The sequence below is a fragment of the Atractosteus spatula genome, chromosome 8 (genome assembly GCF_055471065.1).
Source record: "Atractosteus spatula isolate fAtrSpa1 chromosome 8, fAtrSpa1.hap1, whole genome shotgun sequence".
Classification (NCBI taxonomy): Eukaryota; Metazoa; Chordata; class Actinopteri; order Semionotiformes; family Lepisosteidae; genus Atractosteus; species Atractosteus spatula.
In genome coordinates this window covers 21,688,093-21,699,036 of record NC_142713.1, presented here as the reverse complement: position 1 = coordinate 21,699,036, position 10,944 = coordinate 21,688,093, and the positions used below count along the sequence as shown (strand labels likewise).

Genomic DNA, 10,944 nt, shown 5'->3' with positions numbered 1-10,944 from the left:
AATGTTTTCATAGCCATATAGATTACAAGATCCTTGAATCATTTAGGTTAAGTTCCTGTGCCTGACTACTCATTTTGACATATAGTGCTACATCTTCCAACTGCCCTGTGTCTTTGGAATGTTCTGCCTTGTACTTACCATTTTAACTGGTAAATAGGTGCTCCTCTCCATATGTGAACCATCCATAAAAAATGTAACATGCAGCAGATCTGTCCTCCCCCAGCTCTGTATAGATTTTTGGCTGTAGGTAACCCTTCTAGAAAGAAAAGATATGTAAATAAATTCAAGAACACTGTAAGTTTAAATGGTTAGACTGCATATTAAAACTGGTTGTAGAGGGTTGTTCATTTTCAAATTTGACATATTAAACATAAAAAATGCACTATTAACACTTTATGTATTTTTATATATTTGGGTTTCAGTACTGAAAAACCTTTCATTAAAACATTAAATTATTAAGAATAATAAGGAACACCAATGAATCATTAATTTATCTTCAGAATGTTTTCCATGGATATGAGAGATCATATATAATCTGTTTTTCAGTGAGTTGTCCAACAGATTTTGTTTGTAGCCCTAGATTAAATAATAGGAAGTGGAGAATTATAAACAGGTAGAAAGATTAAGAGGCTGAAAACATTTACCAACCAGCTGGCACTCCACCTGGTAATCAGTGGTGGGATGTTTTGTTTTCTTTAACTCCACCTGTATTGCAACACTCTATGATTGTTAGAACTGCCTTTTGACATTCAAATCCTAAAAGCCTATTCTGCACCAAGTGTATTTCACAATGGAGGTGTTTTCATTGACTATCACCACTTGTCTTGAGTTAGAGGTTCAAGTAGCAAACAGGCCACATGACGAGAAACTTGATAGGCAACCTGGTAAACATATTTAATAGTAAACCTGACTTGAATTAGATGGCACCTGAATAAGACCTAAAGTTAAGCAAAGTTCAAGTACATTGTATCCAGAAAAACAGGTTGTTCCCCAACTCTGTGCTGGAAACAGAAAGGAGGTATAAAAGTGCTTGAAAAGGCTATAATTGCTAACTGAAAACATTTTTTAAGCAATTAAAAAACCAGAACACTACCACTCTCAAGGTCGATTCTTGGTGGGAGTTCAGTAGGGGACCATATGATTAGAAATCAGTCTCAAGAAACGCCTCAACTCAGCCTGTTTTGGGTCTTGTCTAAGAAACCTTGTAACATCTTTATATTTTTTTTACTGCGGAACTGCAATTCATGGGCCAAGCATTACAGTATGATAAAGCTTCCATTGCTAGAATAAACCAAAGTACTAAATAGACTCTTCTTTAATGACGCACAGAAAAGCCCGTTCTCTTAACCAACTAATTGACTTAAATGCATATCCTTTATCTGTATAGCTCTTAAATCCAAAAACACATACATTGAAAGCCCAAAGCTGAAACAAAAAGAAATTTGGAAAGAATCGCACTGACCCTCTTGACCTCTGGATATTTAAAGTCTTGTGGTTAAAGGTGTCATTATCTGATATACTGTATGCAGCATGTATCATGTCCCTCAGCAGTTCTAAACTAATGTGTAAAATTCCTCCAGGTTAATAAAACTGATCCAATGGGGTAATATTGATCAGGCAAATATTTCACACACAATGATTTCCTAAAAAATCCACTAATCTTATTTATAAACTTTTGGTATTACATAGCACACTATGTTTCTACAAGATTTTACAATTTCAAAAAAGATATCCAATGATATGCAATCATATTTTGTCTTGGACTTTACCAACCCAAAAAATGCAAGAGCCAAGTTACATTTCTGAATAGACAAAATAGTGCTTTATTAATAATTTATTTCTTTTATACATTTTTAAGATTATATATCCTGCTTCATACCAGCAGGTCGATGAAAGTGAAGGGCACAGTCTCACTCCCCCTTTGCCAGCTCCTCAGGTTCACCCAAAACTAGTTCCAATTATTTGTCTCCTTTTAACAAAACTTTGCATTTTTCAATACAATATAACATCCCTGAAGAGGAAAACAGAGGTAATACCTCTCAATTATCCAGGTTCTGTTGCAAAACTGCAATTAGATCCTTCTACAGAAATGCACAATACAAGCTTTAACCCTCTGAGGTCCCAATAAATATAAAAACTGGGGTATATGTATTAATCCCCAGTGGATGCCCTAGATCTTATAAAGAACATATCTGAATTACATAAGCAGGAGCATGCACTCTCATTTGGACTCAGATCACCTTTATATACTGTAGGCTTTGTATGTTTATACACATTTTAAAAAATAACCAGAACAATACAAATTTGTAATTTTAAACAGAATACTGAAGATGCATCATTCTATTGTAGATCTGTATACTCTTCACAATGAAGTAGTGGTGAAAAATTTACATAGATGATTTCTTTTTAAATTTAAAGTGATCTGATGAGCATCATGGTGATTCCAATGAGGGCTAACACAGTAATTCTACTTTTATGTACATAACTAAGGCATGAAAACCAAGATGATTCAGATTTCTGCGTAAGGTTGCAAAAGAAAGGCCTTTACATCAAACCCACACCTTAACCATCAGAAAGCAGTCAAATGTAATCCAAAATATATTATATATGTACTGTATATGCAGAATTAAAATCTTGAAAGCCTATGCAATTTGTTTTGGCATATTAAATGATTATATTCATCAATATTCTAGTTGCTTAAATGAAATGGAAAACAAAAAAAACATCAGTATTCACTGATTTTTTAAGGGCCTTTCTGACATACAAGAGCAGGGCTTTACTATTCATTCATAACACAGACATATATACAGAATATATACACACATTTGCAACATTGCTCCATGAAAAAATGGAGAACAAAAGCTTGTGCCTTTATTTTAGCAAAGTATTCAGTTCTCATTTCAGGCACGTCTTCACTGAAGACAAGAAAGAGCACCCAAGTGTACCAAGTTTGTAGGTGCCTGTGCTAATACCATTTCAAGTTCAACCAGCCACATTTCTTTGGAATTCTCAGCTTCCCAGTCTGCTGCACACATGCAACCGTGCACCTTTATCTTCTAGCCTTTGGGACAAGTAAAACTCTTGAGTCCAAGAGAAGGAGAGAGAGAGCATAAGGTAGAGCTCCCTTTCTGAAACAGCTGCTTCCGCACATCAGCCAGCCACGCCTTTCAGTAAGCATGCCCAGCAGCTGTTCATTTACCCCAGCTGTGTAAATCATGTCACGCATGACAGAAGAGAAAATTTCAGGAGCAGTCGTCTTCGGGTCACTGCTTTTCAGGTCTCACGTTGACTCCAGGGGGTCGAGTTGGAAAACGTTGTGGTTGGTGGGAGTGGTGAAATACAGGGGTTGGGTTGTGATCCGGTTGTCACAGGGGCTATTCAGCCCCAGAGTCCGCTCAAAGTCCAGCAGCTGACCCATGAAGTTGAAATTGGGGGAGATGTTGGATTTCTTCATTTTGACTATGTCGTATGCGTCATTCATGGACAGGTTGAGTTTCTGCATCAGGTACGCCACAGTCACTGTGACCGACCGACTTATCCCAGCGAGACAGTGGACTAAAACTCCACACTTCTTGCCACGAGCCTCATCTGGAACATAAAAAAAACAACAATTAAGTCTAATGTTTAGCAGAACTATAAGGAAAATATAAATGTATGCAGCACTAAACCTCTTGTATGCTTGAATGAGGGAGATTAGTGTTTATTCGTGCTGTAAAAGGATGACTAAAAGCAAAACAAAAGACCTTTTGATACTTTAAAATCTATCCTTTCAGTCTATTAAACTACTGCATGAAAAACTCAATAGCTGGTCTGAGAAAAGGTTTCTCCTTGTATTAAAACAATTACTGTAGTCGCTCTCAAATTCCAGTAAAAGCCTCAGTCAACACATTCCGAAGTGTTTGAACATGGTAAAGAAAAAATCTTAACCCGGCATTGTCTCAGACGTGAAAAAAATAATTTTGAAAGTCTATTAAATTATTCTTCCAACTGCTATGTCTTTGACAAAGGAAACATTCATGCATTTAAACAGAGTAAGGGGAAAGTCATGGGGGCAGCCCATTAACAGGAACAGGATGTAAACATACCCTGAAAATGGTCTTCTTTGTGAAAGGAAACACATTACAATGCCCTAGATTAGTTTCTCTGCTGCTTCCAGGAAGAATTCCTTCCTGCTGGGATCAAATTACTGGCTCCCCCCTCCAGCTTCAATATAACCCTTTGTATTATAATTACATTAACCTTGGATTAGGACTCTAATAAGAGTGAAAGATGTCACAACAAGCAGCAACACCACTATTTAATTCAAATTGAACTTTATGAAGTGGTCCGTCTAATCCCAGTAACATCACTTTCCAATAAAACAAAATAAACCGCAATACGAAGCTGATATTTCAATTAGAGAAAACTTTATATTTAAAATATTAAAGATTTTTCTTTAAATTCAGAATGCGTTGTGAGGCTTTACTGTCCCGGGTAATAACTTAATACCATTTCCTTATTCATCATATTGATCTGATGAGGTTTTTCACCCCCCGACATTAATTTCTCTGCTTGTATTCCTTCGTATTTTTTCACAACTTTTAATTGACGCAAAGAATGAAGAACAGTTGTTTAACAACTTGTCATTTTCTGCACTCAAATTAAAATAAATCCATAAATTCAAACAAGAATGTGCTTACCAATAAAGCTTATGGCCTCGGGGAAGAATTGAGAGAGATTCTGGCTCCAGTGGTCAGAGATTGGTATCTGTTTGTACTTGAACTCTCCGGCGTTCTCAAACAGGTTGGGAAGATTTGGGGTCACGTTCAGTATATATTTAATGCCGTATTCTTCCAGGATGTCCAAATTTGTGGAGTCCTTCGCACACCCCAGGTAAAGGTGAGGCAAGATTTCCACGGGGAAGGAGGGCTGGGTGTTGGATAAGGGACTGCCGTCAGATTCGGTTGCGCTGTGGGGGTCGCGATCGATGTCGGACTCGATGTCTGAAGAATCCGAGCTGATTCGCAGCCCTCCTAGCCCGAGCACCGGAGCGGTAGGGGAACTAGTAGTGGAAGAGCTGTCCAGATTTGTCTCGCACAGGGCAGGGAATTCGGCTTGAAATTTACTAAAGCCGCCTATAAAAAAAAAACAATTTCACATTTTACAATTATAAAACAAGCCCAAATATATCAGTATAGATGTACATACGCAAGAAATTAAAATATATAGTAAGATATTCAAACCAGAATACTTGTATATACAATATTCACTTCATGTTGCAATTTGCTTCATAAATCAGAAAAACACAGCGGCTCAGGTAGACCTTCACATAAGTAAACATTTTTTTTTACAAATACACAACACATTACTGTAGGCTATGGGTATACATATGCCATCCTAAATTATTTTCAAATTGAGATTTTGATTCAGATAACTAGTGGTTATTGTATGATAGGTAACAATACAATACCATGACAAAAATTGACTGGGCTAAACTGATCATCCTAAACACATTTTATATTGGACACAAACGTTTGAACTACTGGTCTGTGGCATTTCCAGCTTGCAGTTAATAAAGACACGTTTCAAGGTTCAATAAGAACATTACATTTTGATAACTTAATATTTACCTTCCAAGTAAAAAGCCTTGTATCCTTCATCTTTCATTCTCCTCAACAGCAAGCCCAACACCGAACCTCCGTCGACATTTTCGTTCCAGTCCCTGCTGTACTCGTCGTAAAGCACGATCGTGTCCGTCTTGCATCTTCGGGCGAATTTCTCCTTGTCCTCCCCGTTTGCCAGCAGCGATTTGATAGGCAGGTTGCCCTTTTTGAGCCGCCTGAGCATGAGACTTGGTATGGCCACATTGATGGCCGTCTCGACATGCGAGGACTCGTAAAGCTCTTGGGCTCGACAGTCCATTACCAGCAAGCTATCGCTTCTCGTCTGGAGCTGCTCTTTCAACCAACCCACGGTCTTACTGATCGCCATTGCCGAATCGAAATGAACGGTTTTAAACTTATCTAGCATTAGTAAAAAAAATGTTTCCGAAAGAGCAGGGAGGAAAATACAATTGCACAATAGAAAAGATGCGAGCACCTTAACTGGTAGCACTAGGGCATTGAGGAAATAACCGCACACAAAAATAAATCAATTCCGAACAATTTCGCTAATGAAGCAAGAATTTTTTCACACCCTGTTGTCCTTTGGGCATGCTAAATTGAAAAGGTTGGTTCTGATATTAATTTGCAGATGCCCTACACCAGTCCTCATTCATAGGATTCTGCAGAGCGTGCCTGTGCATTTATCAATGAATCACTGAATGCAATAGCTACTATGGCAGAGAGAATACGCCGCTTACTGTTCTGTCCTCCCGTTGCAGAAGTTTTCAGCCTTCGCTCTTGTAGTACAAAAAATAAGAATGAAAATCCGAAGCAGAAGTCGTTTGGTTTGTTATATCGTTACCTTCGTTCATTTAAACCACCCTATTACCCTATGAAGACTTGACCTGCTTTGTCGAGGCTCACACATTAAATGTATGTCCTTTCCTTATGCGGGCAGGCTGATCCTTTTCTGTACGCCCGCAGCCGCGGCAAGCTCTTGAATGGATACAACCACAGAGCGTTTCAATGGGTACATTCTGCAGACCAGCCAATAAGAGCGCACCAAGAGAGGGTTGTCTTGGAAACGAGGCCGGATGGAACAGACTGTGTTGATGAATTGTTAATAAGTTTGTCATTCACAAAAACGGAAAGGAATTTCCGCTCCGGATCAGCCGAGTGCAAACAAACAGCAAAAGCGGAGCTTGTGCAAGGAAAGGCGGGAGGAGGGTGTTTTTTTTTTGGTGGGGGATCCTTCCTTGTTCTCATGTTTCCTTCTGGTTAAATACACAGTGACATTGCACTCTATTTAGATAGACGGTTACACTACTGCGCTGCAGTCCGGCAGCGCAAACACTACTTTGACCCGTGTGCATACAAAAACTATTATATTTAGTACAAAGTAAAAGTTGCCGTTCATAAGACTAATAATTAAACTTGTTTACAACGAAAAACGTGTATATTGTGGTGAGAACGGGGAACTGTATTTTCGTGTATAAGAACTAGTTCTTCCGTAATCAGCCTACGATAATAAATTCTAATATATTTTTCTGAATCCAACTCTTCCCAAATTCATACTTTAATTCGAGGGCTAGAGAAATAACGATATATCGAAATCTATTAAATACAATGTGTTTTAAACGGCTTTCTTTTTCACTGTGTTTTGTTTCCCAAATTGTCTACGCTTATTTTCAGCTTCCCAACGAAGCGCGTATTTAAATACTGTATATATAATTGCCTAATTAAATGTAGGGTTAATCGCTTCTTAATCCCCGGTATTCTTATAATCATTCTAAAATACAATGTCTTCATCTTAAAGATCAAAGCATTCAAGGACGTCGCAGTTACGAGAAACAGATTTGTATTATCGGCATAAGATTCATGAAACAACAAAGGCTAACAAACAAACCAAAGATATAAAATTAATTTCAAAGTGGTTATTTTATAACTAGAATGTATTTTTTCGCAACAAAACAATAATTCGATCACTTTAGGCCCACTTAGCGTATGTTAATCTGCACATCTGAACCTGAACAACTATTTTTATTAAATTCAGTTTGAAACCTTATTACAAAATAAAGGGGCATAGATTAAACAATTGGTGTGCATATTGTTTAATTTGCAACGGACTGTAATTTCTATGATTAATTTACTTGTGTGTTTCTATTCTCTGAAGCTCATTGATTTAAAAAAAATAGGCTGTAACTTGTATAAGGTCAAAATGCTATAGCACTAGGTAGTGAACAAAGGGAGCAGAAGGATTTTGATGTTTGTTTTTAAATACACAAAAATGGACTTGTTTGTGAACTAAATACGATGCAATGTAACTGCTTGTTGTTGTAATGTAAAATATTATGTTTTGGTTATTCCCATTCACAATAAAGTGAGTGCCAATTTGTGAACCACTGTCGAGCACCATGTCTCACAGTGTGCTTCTCCCGAGATTTGTGATGGGTCAAAACACAGCTGATAACTGAAGAACATTGAGACTTCTTTTTTAGACTGTTATAATACAGTTCGGTATTACAGCACTTCGCTGGGAAGAGAATACCCGTTCAAGCAGCTGCAGTCTTTTCGTTTATTCTCTAACTCCGTACTTTTTAATATTTCTTGAGGGGTCAGCGGCTGCTGTTTGTGACCAATCCTCGATTTGAACATTTTGGAATGTTACTCTTCCCCACTCCTTGTTCCCTCCCTATAGCCGCATATCTTGGGGAGAATTAAGGCTTCAGGTGTCAAGAAACGCTATTAATAGTAGACCTGTATACAGAAGCTTATCCACATTTCGTGAACTGTTTAACTTTGAATAAACGTATTTTACACAGAAAGAAAAACGTGTGTGGAAATGCACAACACTGATGAACTGTAAGTAGGTAATACCCGGCTTTATACTCTAAAAAAATCTAATTACAACAACACAGATAAAAATGTTCGCCTAATTAGCCAGTGTCCTCTTTTGACACTGCTGAATTTTATCATTCTTTTTAAAGCCCTTTTCGGCGTTTAACAAAAGAACCTCTAAAACCATTCTAACATCCCTTCAGACTCGTAGGTGCTGCAGAGCAGGCGTGGGTAGTACAGAGATTTCTATCATTCTTAGCAGTATATTGTTACACATTACTAGGTGGGAAATGGAATCAGTCTGATCATCTACTATACAGTGCAGCGTGGGCAGTAGGCAATAGCAACAAGGCAAATAGTTACTATTTTTGTCTCTCCTCCATGCACGACACGCTCTAGGGCAGACTCGAGGACTACAGTCTGTGGGGGTGGCGTTTTGCTGGCTATATGTGAGATAATAGTCACCCCCCACGCAAAAGTTAAAGCATACACATGGGCTACTCTTAATTCCTCTAGAAGCATGTCGACACAGAGGTGACAATAACATGATCTGATTCGCGTGTACGCTTCTGTGTTCTGTGATCGTGCGTGTGTCGGTGGGTGCGGGGCAGAGGGGTGGGCATGTTGATGATGCCCAATTTTGCAAGGACTGACACGCTCAGATACAGGATAGACAAAGCACCGATTGATGACAAATTAGACTGTACTCAGACTGTCATAAGGGCAATAGCACATACAGAGGCAGCTAACTGTCGCTGGCCTTTTATAAACATTAAGCTGATATCGCATAGGAGGGAAAGGATGAAGAAGCTAACAAAGATTAAAATATCACATTTGATCCCTTGGATAGCAGGGCAATCTGAATCTCGGTTTCCAAAGACGACAGCGTTGGTATAGATAGTGCTTTTGATGTGAAAACGAAATAGAGTGATTTACAATAAAACATATTTAAACAGTGCTTTAAACAGGTTTTAAATATACCAACAGACCTACAGGATCTAAGGTAAGACAAAAGAGAATTCCAGAGCCTAGGGGCAGGAGAACAGAAAAGCAGAGTCTCCAAGGTTTCACCTTTTTCCTGTTGAGGAAAAAACTCCAGCAAATAACTTGGAGGGGTATTAAGAGGTAGTAAGTCACTAATGTACTCTGGAGCTAATCAATTCAAGGCCTTAAGGGTAAGCAAGATTATCTCATACGTTACTCTTAATTGGACAAGAAAGCAATGCAAGAAAGCTGAAGCAGAAGTACAATTTAAAACAACTGTTAGCTTCATATTAAAACCCAGGTAAACACGTTTTTAGTCAGTTGCAATATTCTATTGTTTATAGCACAGATACTTCAGCAATCTATAGCTGAATAAATTCATTTATGTTATATCACACTAGAACCCACTGACATTTGACAAACACAAATCTACATCCAATCTACAATTGATCTGGATTCAGTAAAACCATTCAATAGAAACTGAACTACTGGCTATTTTTATACATTTTATTGTACATAACTGTATGTAACTTTTTTTACTATGAAAATACATAGTACTCTCTTTTGCATGCTTTTCCAAAACTTTGTTGTTCTATAAAGACATTGGAAATTTAAGATGTAATGGTGCTAAGATTACCCACTCCAGTTGTGTATGATTAATAAGGGAAAATTTCCAACAATAAATCCATTGCTAAATATTTTGTGGCAATCTAAAAAAATGTTTAAAGTTCCATAGTTTCATTTCATGTCAATTTGCCCATTCCTTTTATGTAGTTTGTTTTACTCATTTAATTTGTTGCGATTCACATGTGTTTTCAAAAATAGTGATGTTACGGTGTAACAATGTCAGTAGTGAAACCAGCTGTATGTTGATTCACAGTAAATCACAGGGGAATGTTTCTGGGATTTGGACTTTTTTCTGCTCTAAATTCTGGTGCTTTGCATAAAAGGCAGTTGATCTGAACTGCACTGCTTACTTTTATACCCAGCTATACATTCACTAAACCTCACCCTTATATACAGTATTATCCAGGAGTGGGCAGATATCTGAGAACTAATGTTTAATATACAGAACATAGTGCCATTTCATGTAGTTATGTTTTAAATACAAAATAGAGGATCCTCTACATAAAGAAACTACAGATGCGTTAATCCATATTTTACTTTAAAATTATGTTAATTCAACATTTTACATCATCTTTTTTTCCTCAGCAGGAGGGAAAGGACAAAAAAGCTTTGTTCTAAATTGCAGTACAGATTTAAAAATTGGTAGCCAGTTTACATGAGTGTTGACATTACACAGCACCCCAGAAAAAGTGGGGAAATGGAATATTATTCCACCAGTTGAAATTTTAGTTTTTCCTACTTCCTGCTTCCTATAGTACAGTATCTTAAGGTATCATACTGGGGCATTGGATTGGATGTTCTTGTCCAGAGGAAAGGGTGCTAACTACTGCTTCACCAACATCACATACATTAGCAGCCTGGTTTTCTTTAGTGGTGGCTCATCCTAGTACAAGCCATGCCCATCCTTGCTAAG

The 10,944-nt window shown here is 37.7% G+C and overlaps 1 protein-coding gene across 1 annotated transcript; it reads right to left on the bottom strand.

The window, feature by feature from the left end:
• Nucleotides 1–1,799: 1,799 nt before the first annotated feature.
• dusp6 (dual specificity phosphatase 6) lies at nucleotides 1,800–6,623 on the bottom strand. Its single transcript, XM_088923775.1, has 3 exons — nucleotides 5,610–6,623; nucleotides 4,680–5,114; nucleotides 1,800–3,588 (listed from the first exon to the last, which is right to left on the bottom strand). Exons 1-3 carry the CDS (start codon nucleotides 6,007–6,009, stop codon nucleotides 3,281–3,283), a joined length of 1,143 nt encoding a protein of 380 aa, XP_088779901.1. The 5' UTR covers nucleotides 6,010–6,623; the 3' UTR covers nucleotides 1,800–3,280.
• Between the last annotated feature and the right edge of the window lie 4,321 nt (nucleotides 6,624–10,944).